This window comes from Dermacentor variabilis, unplaced genomic scaffold, assembly GCF_050947875.1.
Source record: "Dermacentor variabilis isolate Ectoservices unplaced genomic scaffold, ASM5094787v1 scaffold_15, whole genome shotgun sequence".
Taxonomy (NCBI): domain Eukaryota; kingdom Metazoa; phylum Arthropoda; class Arachnida; order Ixodida; family Ixodidae; genus Dermacentor; species Dermacentor variabilis.
The window spans coordinates 7,192,884-7,207,009 of NW_027460313.1; the positions used below are offsets into that span (position 1 = coordinate 7,192,884).

At 48.6% G+C, this 14,126-nt stretch overlaps 1 protein-coding gene across 1 annotated transcript in view; it reads right to left on the reverse strand.

Annotated features, from left to right (window-relative positions):
- Nucleotides 1–464: 464 nt before the first annotated feature.
- The window catches only part of LOC142567899 ((3R)-3-hydroxyacyl-CoA dehydrogenase-like), a 45,312-nt gene continuing 31,650 nt past the window's right edge, over nt 465–14,126 (reverse strand). Inside the window, exons 2-4 of the mRNA XM_075677993.1 lie at nt 10,374–10,542; nt 2,368–2,567; nt 465–942 (exon numbers count right to left, since the gene is read on the reverse strand). Coding sequence (XP_075534108.1) covers nt 544–942; nt 2,368–2,567; nt 10,374–10,542 — 768 coding nt within the window. The 3' untranslated portion in view covers nt 465–543. The remainder of the gene's footprint in view (nt 943–2,367; nt 2,568–10,373; nt 10,543–14,126) is intronic.

A 14,126-nucleotide genomic window follows, 5' to 3' on the forward strand; every position in this document is an offset into this window, starting at 1 on the left:
AGATACGCGATCATTGCGCTGCGGGCCGCTCCCACGTTGGGACAGGCAGGCTGAGCCTGGTCATCGCATCGTGGGCTCTCAGGACGGCACAGATATGATGCTCCTAGTCGGGGCTTCTTTATATCTTCTCGGAAAAGAGGTTCTCCTTCTAGAAAATGTTCACGTTCTGAAAAAAAGATGTTCGCCTTCTGGAAAATGTTCACCTTGTGGGCGCCCCTGGACTCGTGCACAGAATAAGATTGCTTTGTGGTATTGCTGGCTGGCTGTTCTTGTGATACTGTTGTACCGCATTGTGATACAAATGTTATTACACTTGATTTATTTATTTTTTTGCCAAGCGACGAAGAGTAGCCGGTGCCACCTAAAGGCGCCAGCTAATCTTATTACATCGGGTCTTTAAAAAAAGGTAATTGCGAACACTATCGTATATCTAAGCTTCATCTGTGCAGAACGCAGTAGTATTTATTATTTCAGATGCATACTGACATTAGCTAGGACACCCCTTGTATCAACCTCCCCAGAGGACTGTTGCTAGTGGCTCGTCTACTGCTTCCCTCCGGCCACAATCCAAGCGGCGCCCACCACGTACGAGCTCTCCTCAGAGCAGAGGAACACGACGACTTCTGCGATTTCTCTGGTGGTCGCCGGTCGACCGAGCGGGATACTAGCACACAGGGCGTTGCGCATTTCATCGCGCATGCGGAGCACGGGCGGCGAATCCGTCAGCCCGGGCATCACGCAATTACAGCGGATGCCCCGCGAAGCTAGCTCGGCCGCCATACAGCGCGTAAAGGACACGATCGCGGCTTTGCAGGCAGCGTATACCGAGAAGCGCGGCATGGCATCGTTAGCAGCACGGCTGGACACGTTGACAATTGCTCCATCTGTGACCCCGGCTTGTAGCATGGCACGCGCCGCTGCTCGGCTGACCAGGAACGGGCCCTGCGACGATATCGAAGTGATCATTATCATCTTGTATTCAAGTCTAATCTTGGACGACGGGCTAGTCCACAGATCTGGAATTCTTTTCGACTAGATTTACCTCAATCTAATGATTCTGCAGCGCTAGACAGCGGTTCCTAGTTGTGGCATCTATTCGCTCGGACGAATCACAGGTAATGTGTTCTATGTATTACACCGCATACACAAAGCACAAATCGATGTTCTTAGCTTCAATTTGAGCATCCATTCATCCATCCAACGCACCTCCGGCACCCCCGCGCAGGGTAGAAAACCGGAAACGTTTCTCTCTGCCAAACTTCTTTCCCCTGCTCAAGCCTCCACGGACACACACACACCTACTAGCATGCGATCCCTGTCGCATTATGGTGCCTCTCTATCGCGTCTTGTACCGCCTGTTACTTTTCTTGTCATTGTTGATTGACTAGTTGCCAGCTTTTCTTTCATCTTTCTTTTTTAGCGTCCTTATTCCTGATTCTTTGTTTACTTACAAAATACAGTGAATACATACGTTTGTGCTCGGGCACATCGTTGTAAGCGTACATTCTTGTCTTAAACCTGTCTCCCGAATTGACCAGAACATACTGTATTTGCGCATGTTCTGTTCTTCTGTGGCATGAGTTACTAGTTCTAGCTAAGCATGATTGTTTGCTGCTCCATCCGCACTAATAATGCGACCATGGAACCTTTCTTAATCAGGTCTCCCATCATTTGTGGTCCAGGGTATTTATAAGGATTTCGTGGTTACATGACGGACTACACAAGTCCAGATCAAGAATTTCATAAGGCAATTAAAGGGTACCGCTCACCGCAAATTTTAGGTACGGCGCAAACACATAACCCCAGGAGGAAAGACACGGCGTTGCGTACGCAATCGAGTCGACAGTAGAGTTCCGTAGTATGGTAAGGACATGAAATATTTACTAGGGAGTTGGGCTTCACCGTCCTAGCTGATCTGCCCACCTTGGTGGCTCAGCGGCTACATCCTTCGGCTAAAGAGCTCTAGGTCGCAGTCACTTTTCGATTGGACCAACAGGCACAAAATCCAGTCCAAATACCGACACTTGTACTGGTATTACAGCACCCCTCACTGCCTTACTGCTGCATTCGGACGTTGAAACCCATGAATCAACAAATATAAATCCCATCGCGTTTCCTGCGCTCACACCAGCCACTAAATTTTATTGGTAATGGCCAAGTGTGTGCAAGTTCTTGTGTTCTAGCGAGTGCGTCGTATTTAACATCCACGAAAAGTTTCAGCAAATGGGTGTTCGCGCATCCCATCTTCATAGCGATTGGGCCGCCGAGAAGGGGAACCGCAGCCGCTACCTTGAGCTGAGCACGAAAATGCCAGTCACCGAACCATCGTAGTGGCTCACTGAGCGACTCGCGAGCTTGGAAACTCACCTTGAGATTTACCCGAACCGTACGGTCGAAGCTGTCTTCGCTCATATCGACAGCCGTCGGTGTCTCTACGTCCACATAGCCGACGCAGTTGACCAGAATATCGGCGGTCACTGGGCTGAACGTCTTCACGGCGTCAAATAGGCGCTCTACCGAGGCTGCGTCGCCAACGTCCACTTGAATGGCTCGGTGATCGAGGCAACCTGTCGTTACAAGAAACTACCTACACAAGTCGCAACATAGCCCAGGCACATCGCGTGTGCTAACATGACCATATATTTCCCGCAATACATTGTTCAGAAGGCACATGCGATCGGATGCTTTCTATTTAAGTTTTCCACCAACCCAGCCATTGTCACAATACATATTACGGCTACAAGTCGTTCAGAAGGCGGGAATGCACGACCGAATGCATATTTAAGCTTCCAGCCCTTGTAATTTTCACAGTCGCGAAAGTTCTGGGCTATTTGCGGATGCTATCATTAACAGTGTTTCAAGGGTACCGCTCCTGAACATACCATTGTTGGCACATATACTCGTGTTTCAGTCCACAGAATAGAAATGCACAGTGGGGTCGCAGAAATGAAACTATCTTATCATTAGAGATTTTTCTACGCTCCTACTGCATGCTACCGCATTTAATGCGAAACATATCGCCCCTTTCTGAATATATGCGCTGAAGCACTTCGTATTGTGCATAACAGAAGCTTAAGCAGCATATGAGCACATATATGTAGCACACAACAAACGCCACGAATGAAGTGAACGCAAATGTCACAGCGCGACACATTAAATGTTACGGCTCGCCGGTATTGACAGCTGTCAATTGCGCAGCACTGATCAGTCCGCTGACAATCTGTTGCGTCACATGCACCTTACCTGATGCGTCAACGGCAGAGAAGGAAAAATTTGTCGTAGAGAACAACACATGGGTGAAAACAGCAATGACTACATGGGCTCTCCGTCATGTTGTAAAGCACGCCATGAGTAACTTGTGAAATAAATAACGCGGGATCATATGCACTATGCACGAGCGCATGCAGCCGTTCGTTCGGCTTGGATCAGCGGTCCAACCTTAGGCATACGATGAATGAGCCACATGGGCTTATTATAAAACAACTCACTCAATAATAATTTGAGGTATGCCTAATGTGCAGAATTGAAACCATGCGAAACACGCACGGTGCTCCTTATCATTAGGTGGGGAACGTACGCTTAAATAATACACAAATTCTGATTGTGAGCCTGCAAAACGTGGCGCTCAGAACATTTTCTAGAAAAGCCGACCTCTGACAGGCCATTCTACTTGGAACACCTATATGTACTTCGTTGAACATTCTGACGTTGAATAGTTTGCACTCCCCATATCTAGGCCAATTTTGTCAAACAGCTCTGCTAAATGCTGGGCACAGCCATAATTTACGGACGCAGCACGGCGTCACTATTCACTTTGTCAGCAACGGAGATCATTACAATTTGCGCCTGTACCGACTGAACCCTTAGTTACGATTTGGCTTACCACTCAGACGCCCCCATCGCGAAATACCGATGTTGTGCCGCCTGTGCTTCAGCGCGGCATTTAAGAACGCTTATTCACTCGTAAACAGAAACGACAACACAGTCGCATGCAATTCTTACGGGTGTGAGGAAACTGTCGAGCAGCTTATGCGCCAGTGTCCATCCTTTAACTGGCATGAATATGACCTGCGTACGAGCCTCAGCCGCTTAGAAGCTAAACCTTTCCCGCATAAAAAGATCCCGGAAGATTTGTCAAAGAGCTCTTGTACGCCCAAGGCAATAAACCGTCTAATGCACTTCTTGAAGGCATTGGACCATGTGACCACTTGTGACTTAGTCAATTAGCGTTCCCCTGCGGCTGTCTGCACGCTGACTCGCTCTTTTTTAGACGACAATACAGCTCCCAAAGGCAACACTATACAGCGCCAGCCGAAGGAGCGCCGACCAGCCCATTGCGGGTTTTTCATGAGCAGATAGACAAAGGAAAAAACATAGCATATAAGAATCAAGTTATGATACCATAATTGCTGCGGTGCGACAAGTGTGTCACAAACAATGGCTATATATGACTTCTACAGCAGTCACCTAGATTTTCATCCGCTAAAGCAGTTTGCTTACGACGAGTAGTTCCATGGTATAATATCAAATTTTTGCATTTCTTCACAAAAACGCTCGGCAGTAACACGAGGACTTAATACTGCAGCTTAGATTCTACAAGCACCACTTGCTTCTTCAAGTGCTTCTCAAAATTAGGCGGTTCTTCCCGTATTTACTTTCAGTGGCGGTAATTTCAAGTAAAGCTAATTGAGGCTTACAGCTGTTTGCAGAATACGAAAACGTATGTACCAATATATATTCTTTTTTTTTTCGCGCTACACGTTCAACTCACTTGAGCAATTTACTGGTGTTTGCTGCTTGAGGAATATACATGACAAATCCGTTTGACGAACTGGCACAGGCAGCTCGGCCAAATTTTTTTTTTTTTCAAATATGCCTTTTCCGCCGTATGGCTGCAGCCAGAAAGAAGCCGAAGCGTTATTCAAGAGTAGTGTGGGACATATTGAAAATATCATTATTCGCAGCTGGAGGGTCAAAAATCAAGTGAAATATGTAAGGCTTGTGGTGTCTTCCTAATGAAGGTACGCGAGGTTCTATTTTATGTCCTGATGAAGCGAATAGTTCTCCGTTTATAATTAAAGAACGCTGGATCGAGACATGGTGAGAAAGAAGGTGCTTGAATTTCCCTTTTCTATGCACCCTAAGCACCGGCGCTGGAAAAAGCTGTTTCATGGTTTCGATTCGAAGTTGTAGCGAACTGATGGGTTTCGCGAACAATGCGTGCTTCGCCATAACGACAGTCCGTTGCTACCGTTGCGTGAGGGGTGAGCCATATTTTTGATAAAGCTTACTGAGGGTCACCATGGAACATTTTATCGCTTGCAATTGATTGCCTCTCTATCTTAACCACGAAACTTTCTTTCAGGTGATTGCTACTATGGTATTTGTGAATTTATTATATATATGTAAATACTTTATATATGACGCGCCGTCATGTTAGCAGCCATGAGGAATTCGTTTTATGGGGGCCTGTTTCCGAAAGCGGCGAAAGTAGCAGCTAACTTTTTCATACGAAATGAGCGCCTATTTGTTTTACACATTAATAAAGTGCTCATATTTTACTAGAACAACTCACCAGAGTAATAAGAATCATGATAACAGCTGCGCTGGAAACCAAATACCAAGATTTTTCTTCCGTGTAAAATGCAATGTCGCTCATAGCTAAGTACTAAGGCAATGTTAAGTGTTTAGCGAAGCATCATAGACAACATCCCGTGTTGAATTTGCAGACATTCTTTTATCAGAAATTTATGGACAGACACAGCGCATATATGCATTGCAAAACGAGTAGACCCCTTCAACGCTACATAGCTTGCAATAACCAAGCCGCAAATTTTCTCGACTCACGCGCTTTTCAAGAAGGAACTGTGGTTCAGGCGTGACAGCAGAAAGAAGCCGACATACCCTTCAACAAGTACGGTTCTAGCCACCCGTACCTCAAGCATACGCAAAGGGAACGAGCGCGCGCGGCAGCCGAGCCAGCCGGCGCTAGCAGCGTCCTGGCCGTGACGTCCCTCGCGAGAGGGCGCCACTCCAAATTCTCGCGTCGAATAACGCCGCACGAAAAGTGGACAGAAAATGGGTGCTGTCCAAGCATTGCATAGGCTCTATCCAACGCATTTCATAAAAATTTCGTGGGGCCTGGTTAAGGCAAGCGCGCGGCAGGACATGATCCAGTCATTGGTTATGAACGGCGGCTTCTACAATGCTGTGATTTAGCTAGAGCACTTTAGCGAAGCCACCAATATGACAAGCGAGATGCGACGACACAAGCAGACTGTATATCGTCGTTAGTCGGCATGGACTTTGCCGCTGCCATTATTTTCAGAATCAGTCTTTCACCTTTCACCAAGTCGGCGATCGTGGCAGCCTTAAGAAATCTTACAAGAAACACGATGCCCGGCAGGGATGAAATTAACAACAAGACCCTCCGTAACCTGGACGACGGGGCGACGGAGAGTTTACTAAAGTATATCAATGAAAGCTGGGAGACCGGCAGTATACCGGCTTCCTGGAAGCACGCGGGCGTAACGATGATCCCGAAACCCGGCAAGCCCATCAACCTACAGAACCTGCGTCCGATCTCTCTCGCGTCATGCGCGGGAAAACTCTTCGAGCACATGGTCCACAATCGTTTCTCGCCCTACCTGGAAGAAGGTGCGCACCGGCCGAACACTATGTTCGGTTTCCGGCCTAACCTCTCCACCCAGGACATGCTACTTGAGCTTAAAGAAGAAGTCATCAACGGCCTCAGCACATGCCACAAGAATGCCATCCTGGCACTCGACGTGAAGGGATCCTTCGACAACGTCTCACACGAAGCAGTGCTAAACAGCGTACAACATACCAACTGCGGACGGCGGACATACAACTACGTCCGGGACTTCCTGACGGGTAGAACGGCGACCATAGGCCTGGGGAACCTCAGGACCGAGAAGTTCCAAACACCGCAGAAAGGGACCCCCCAGGGGTCGGTGATCTCCCCGTTGCTGTTCAATATAGCGATGAGGGGATTGCCGAACCTCGTGGAGAACATCAGGGGTATCCGTCACGCAATGTATGCAGACGACCTGACCATGCGGACATGCACGGGATCGGTGGGCGAACAACAAGACGGCCTGCAGGAAGTCATCGACAGGACCCAGCATTATCTACAACGCTGCGGTCTTTCATGTGCGCCGGAAAAGTCGGAGCTCCTGATCCTCAAAAAGAGCACAAAAGGGCGGCCTCCGCAGGAGACACATGATCCAACGTTGACACTACATGGAGTCAACATACCCAAGGTGGACACACTCTTGTTACGTTTCGCCTACAACGCGCGGTATAGCCGGCGCGGATGCAACGGACGCCGGGGCTTCGTTCAAAGCGGCGGACATTTTGGCCCGTTCAGCGCCGCCGATACGCCTCCCCGCTAAGCGCGTCCAGGCATGTTTCAATGCCACGTGTCTTCAAGTGTGCGTGTGTGTGTGTGTGCATGTTGGTGCCCACGCTTGTCAAAGCGCGGCAGCCGGGGAGAGGAGCTCCCCAAGTGTGAAGCGAGGAGGTCTGAGCGGCGCCGGCCCGGCGGATGCGTCACTACACTCGTCCCAACGTGTCTCTCAGCCTGTCCGTGCCGCGCATCACGTGCGCCTCTGACGAGGCGTTCCTTCTTCCCCTCGACTCCGAGAGTATAAGAGCAGCTGCTCCCGGACGCCGAGGGTAATTGTGGTTGTCGTTGCTGCCGGGTTAGTTTGCGGCAAGACAATAGTAGGCAGTAGAGAAAGCAGCATTCAGAGCAGCCATGGATTTGAAGTCGTTGCGCAAACCGATATTGCTGGAGCTTGCAAGAGAGTTGGGTCTGGATGTCTCAGACAAACTCAGAAAACCAGAACTGCTAAGGGCTATTCTTGAGTTAGAAGCTGAGGATGACGAGCTGTCGGAATGCCTTGAGACCATTGAGGAGAGGGCAAAAAGGCATGAGCGCGAACTTAAAGAGCAAAAGAGCGGGCGGTCAGGTCGACCGAAGTGGAGAGACGGGAGAGCACGTAACTCAACTGAAGAAATCGGAGCCTCCCTCGGCGTCCGGGAGCAGCTGCTCATATACTCTCGGAGTCGAGGGGAAGAAGGAACGCCTCGTCAGAGGCGCACGTGATGCGCGGCACGGACAGGCTGAGAGACACGTTGGGACGAGTGTAGTGACGCATCCGCCGGGCCGGCGCCGCTCAGACCTCCTCGCTTCACACTTGGGGAGCTCCTCTCCCCGGCTGCGCGCTTTGACAAGCGTGGACACCAACATGCACACACACACACACGCACACTTGAAGACACGTGGCATTGAAACATGCCTGGACGCGCTTAGCGGGGAGGCGTATCGGCGGCGCTGAACGGGCCAAAATGTCCGCCGCTTTGAACGAAGCCCCGGCGTCCGTTGCATCCGCGCCGGCTATACCACGCGTTGTAGGCGAAACGTAACACTCTGTATTCTGGACCTCACTTTCCAGAAGGACGGTGCCGGTCTCGCCGCCATTAAAAAACTGCAAGCGACAGTTACCCAAGTCGCGCACTTGGTGCGAAGAGTGACAAACAAAAAGCACGGCCTGAAAGAGCAGGACACAATCAGAATAATACAAGCCCTGATAATCAGCAGAGTCACTTACGGCACCCCGTACCTGGGTCTCAAGAAGAGCGAGAGAGACAAATTGAACATCCTAATACGAAAGACCTACAAGTTGGCACTGGGGCTTCCACCGACAACGTCGACGGAGAAGCTACTCAGCCTGGGCATCCACAATACTTGGGAGGAACTAGTAGAGGCCCACAAGACGAGCCAGATAGAGTGACTCAAGCTAACCAGCACGGATAGGGACACGCTAATAAGACTGGGCTACCCTGTCGCATATGAGTCCACAAAAGAGCGGGTTCCTCTATCCCTGAGGGAGAAGATCACGGTGGGGCCAGCATCCCGAGAAACATGCACCCGGAATACCACAGAGAAAGGAAGCGAGCGAGAGTGAAAGCTCTACGTAAGGCCTACGAAGGACCAAAACAAGGATAAGTCCGATACACCGACGCGGCAAAGTACAAGAACAGAGCGGCCCACGTTATCAGCGTGATCAACGGCCAAGGACAAGAGGTAGCAGCGGCCTCGGTAAGCACTCCAGACATCGACTGCGCGGAAGAAACGGCGATAGCCCTGGCGGCCACTACGGTCCAGCGAGAGGAAGATCAAATCACAATCATCACCGACTCACAAACAGCATGTAGAAATTACCAAAAGGGCCACATTTCCAAACAAGCCCTGAGCATCCTCGAAAAACGAGACAATTTTCCAGAACTGTACACTCTCTGGGCCCCGGCACACGAGTCCCTGGCGGGTAATGTAGCGGCTAATGCCGCTTCCCGAGATCACATTCTCTGGGCTATCTCACCGGGTTCACGAGCCCCGGTAGACCAAGAAGATAGCGTCCCGAAAAGATACGCCGATATCCTGAGCCACTACAGACTGGCTAGGAGGATCTATCCACCCCCGCATCCCAAGCTGACAAGAGGCGGTGATCTTCCGAAAACTACAGACCGGCACATTCCCGCACGGCACCCCGCTACACGCCATGTATCCTACGAGCTATACTCACAAATGCGCCTTCTGCTCTACGCCCAATACCCTCTACCACATGTTATGGGAATGTCAACAAAACCCATCGACACCGCCCATCACCGGACCCACCATCGAGCAGTGGGAGGCCCAGCTGACAAGCTCGAACCCTGAAGAGCAGCATCGCCTGGTGAGCAGGGCCAAGCTATCGGCTCAGGCCCACGGCATCCTGGACTAGGGACGCCGCCCACCTCGGACGATTTTACCGTCGGCTCATTTCCACTAATAAAGTTTATTCTTCCTCCTCATCCTTTCAGGGTCACTCAGGAGAAGAGGAATGTTAAATCTTATTATGAAAAATGCACGAAATGCGGCCCCAGTGTCTCCGATACAGTATTGAAAATCAGAAGCTCAAATAACACATCCTCATGTCTGACCTTGTCGATGTATGGGGCTGCGATCTCAAACCGGCGGAAGCGAGTTCACGTAAACGCCGTCGGTTGGACTCAAGCTCAAACCACTCGCGGCAGCATCCCGTACAGCAATTCAGCCCGGATACCTTGACACGACTCCTTTGCTCCGATTCTATTCCACGTTTACTACGCTGAGTGGCCGATCCCGATGATAGCATCTGCACGGCTTGCAGAGAAGCAATGAAGAAAGGAAAAATAAAGAGAATCATTACAAAATAGGTGTCGTGCAGAGCGAAATACGACACACTGACCTGCCATCGAAGTCAGTAAAGCGAGAGAGGAGAATTCGTTAGAGCCTTGAAGGCAGCACGACGCGCGTTGTCTCTAACCTGGCAGCGCCGCGGCCACAGCTTCCACCGCTTCCAGCGTGCGTCCGGCGACCACCACGCGGGCTCCTTTCTCCGCCAGCAGCTGACAGACGGCGCTACCGATGCCTCCTCCTCCGCCAGTCACTATGGCCAGGCGGCCAGACAGGGCTCCTCCTCCTCCTGTGGACATCTGCGGCTTGCCCCCATGTGCACAAATTGTCACATCAGCTCACCATTGCACGTGATCAACGCGTCTACGAAAGGGGCTACACATATCGTACATAGTCAACATGATGGTGTGCGTGGGGTGTTCAACGCGAGCGATGAAAATAAAAAGAAAGTACAAAACACACATTAGAATACCTGGCGATTCTACGGCAGCACTTGCTAAAAAGTGCAGTCACTATCCCTACAATCACGACATGAAAAATAAATAAATAAATCTTGCCTACAGCGAATCTTCACGCACATCAAAGAAAGATTAGCACGAGTTAACATAGGCACGCCCAAAGTAAGAAAATTAGCCCATTGACGATCAATCGTCTATTGAAGCGACTGCGTAAAGTCAGTGTTTATTGAAAAGACACTAAGTGCTTAAACGTGTCTGTTTGGGCAGGGCTAGGAACCATGTCCACAGATAGAGGACGCCTATCTCGTCGGTTGAAGGGGCTGCATAATATTTTTCGCTGGCCCTTGAGTTACTGAGAGAGTAGATGTACCAAAGAAGCATCCGGGTTATTACAGCAGGCGCAAGCAGCACACGATGCGTTGATTTTGGGTTGAAAGTAACACGTGTAGGCCACGTTCAAGAGCTTGCGATGTATGGGTCTATCACAGGTGCGATCAATGCGTTCGTATGTTCTGGAGCACAAAAATGCGGTACTTCGTTCAGGTAATCAATCTGAAGTACAATAGTATTATCTGCAAACTATATAGGTTAATGTCGGGAACGAGCTTGGCAGAACGCTATAGATATCAGGGTACTCGTGACCATCACAAGCAAAAAGCAGTCCAACAGGTATCAGGACCACAACAGGGAGTCATGAGGAAAGCTAACACAATGCTGGCATGTTAGCACCTGCCATCGCAGTGTTTAGTCCGCTTAGTTGTATTCGTTTGCTTCTTTGTGTTTTATTGATTGATTGATTGAGTGATTGATTGATTGATTGATTTAGTGGTTGCATTTCATCAGCAACGTTGTGCATTCCCTATTTCAGAAAGCAACGGTTCAATGCGGTAATATTATTTACTATTTAGATTATTTGTATGCTGCTTTGAATATGTCACTGGGTGCATAGCCACGCATTTAGAACATACATTAATGAATTGCCTTACCACATACCTATGGCATTTGATTTGCAAGATGGGTTACAAGCAGTTATGAAAGTAACTGCAGTCACTAAGTGACTGCCCCAAATACTGTATGAATCCCTATTGTATTCAGGAGTAGCCTGATAACTCTCACCTCCTTAAAGATACCTAGGAGTGAGAACAACGTTCTTTTTTTCAATTTTTTTTCCTAAGAACGAAATGCTGCTAAAGGGCGTGGACGACACAAATAGAACATGGACTCCGTCTTCGCAGCTACATGTCTTCGCAATGGGTGAACAAGCTCAATTCAAGATAGCACCATAATATAATTCTGATTCTATGTTAGAGAACTACAAAAACGAGCTATTTCCTGAGACCGGTTAGCTATATGGAAGCCCAGACACTTATAGCTGTCGACGAACTAAAGGCGACAACCGTTAAAATCGTAACACTGAGATGTCCGACTCATTAAAAATTAGCCAGCACAGGACACAGTCGTCTGCAAAGAGTCCTAGACTAGAAGTAACAGGAGCAGGCAGATCATTAATATAAAGAAAAAAGAAGAGGCCCAAGAACGGACTCCTCTGGAGCACTCGATGTTACATAACATAATTTAGAGCCATGATCATTAAACGACACATACTGCGTCCTATGCTGCACAGTCAAAATCGAGTGCGCCAAGCTTCAGTAATAGTAGTCGTTGTGAGACGGTGTCAAAAGCTTTTGCGAGTCAATCACTTAGGATAGATCTAAAGCGGAAGACAAATCATTACTAAATGTTAATAATGGAGTGTCCCAAGATAAATGTTTACGAAAACCACGCTGCTGTGACGCAAAAAAGCTATTAGACTGCAGAAACCTAATAAGGTTGATTGGCTTGCATAGAATCGAAGTTAACGAGATCGGCCGGTTGTTTAAGCGGTTATGAACGTCACCACACTTGTGGACTGGAATCACCTTCACCGCCTTCCACTCGTCCGACAGTGTTGTTGTACTCTTCAAGGAGTGAGCGAAGGGATATGACAAGAAAGCAGATGAATACGCTACAGTACTCATAAGAAATTTATAATTTATGAGATCAACGCCAGTCGAAAAGGACAATTTAGCCTTTTTAAAGAAATTGCATATCTCATCGACGTCAATTGCAACCAGCTCTATTTCAAGGTGCGTAAAGGCACATGTGAACTTGGAAGCATGTGTCTGAACGTGAGAAAAAGATAGCGGAAATGTTCACAATTAAACTAAATTATGAATTATCATTATCAGTTCTCAAGTCAGCAATTATGATGACTTGGATAGACATGCGAAGCAGATATCTTCTAATCATAGTTATGGCAAAGCTGCATTTTTTCTTATGGACAATGGACCAATAAACATGGGAGAACCTTCCAAAAAATAAGTACTCATCGCTAAAGAAAACTCTTAGAACGACCAATCATAAGTTAGTGGTAAAAATTGAAGACAGGTTACAGTTGCAAGAAAAAGGATCAAGGTCAAAATCGTTTGCGTACCACTAGATGCTGGAAAATCAGGTAAGGTGCAGGTGGACGTCACAGCAGCTCGAGCGGCGACAAAAAGTTATGTCCGTGCAGCGCACATTAAATATTGCACTGTGCCCACTTCTGCAGGTGGCAATATAACTGAGTCATAAACTCCAGTATTACTGCCAAACGAAAGTGGCGGATGGACTGAGCAGCAGTATCGATTCATCAGAACCCAAACTCCAGCCATGCATGGAAATAAAGTAAGAGCATGAATAATATTTCACCCTTCCTAATTGCAGATAGAGCATATATCCGGCGCAGATTTTTCACATAGCAGTGCAGCTGCGAAAAGCCTGCGTGGACAAATATGCACAGACGCTCTCTCATCCGTGTCCACTTTCAGTGACGCCGCCTCCTCATAAAAGTGACATTTCCCGGAAACCTGCTAAACGCATAGGCCGCTCGAATTTCCGTCAGCTTTTCCTTCTGCATCCAAGTCTTACGTTTTTACCAGGGGCGTAGCCAGGGCGGGGTGCTTATGGCGCTTCAGTCCCCCCCCCCCCCGCCCCGAAATTTTTTCGTGCTGTCATGCGCCGCCGACCAAAACAACCCCCGGAGTCGAAAATCATTCTGGATATTGTCTAGAATGGTCTTTTTCACGCTCGAAAAGAAATGTACATTTCAGCGCGAACATTGCGAACTTGGGCAGGATTTCGTGGCAACGCCCATGCACCTGGAGTCACACAACGCAAGGAGCTCCTTCTAAGCACAAAGTTTCAAGGGCGTTCTTATGGCGAGCGGGCTCGTCGCGGCACCTCGCGGAAGCCGCGGAATCCACGGAGCGCGTGGATTTCAATTCTGAAACTTAATGGGTATAAGGCTCTCATAAACTTTTGATGTACAAGGTGCACTGACATTTCCAAAGTCGTGCTTTAGATTTTAGATTCCGGAACTTTGCGGGTTCAATGTTATAAACATT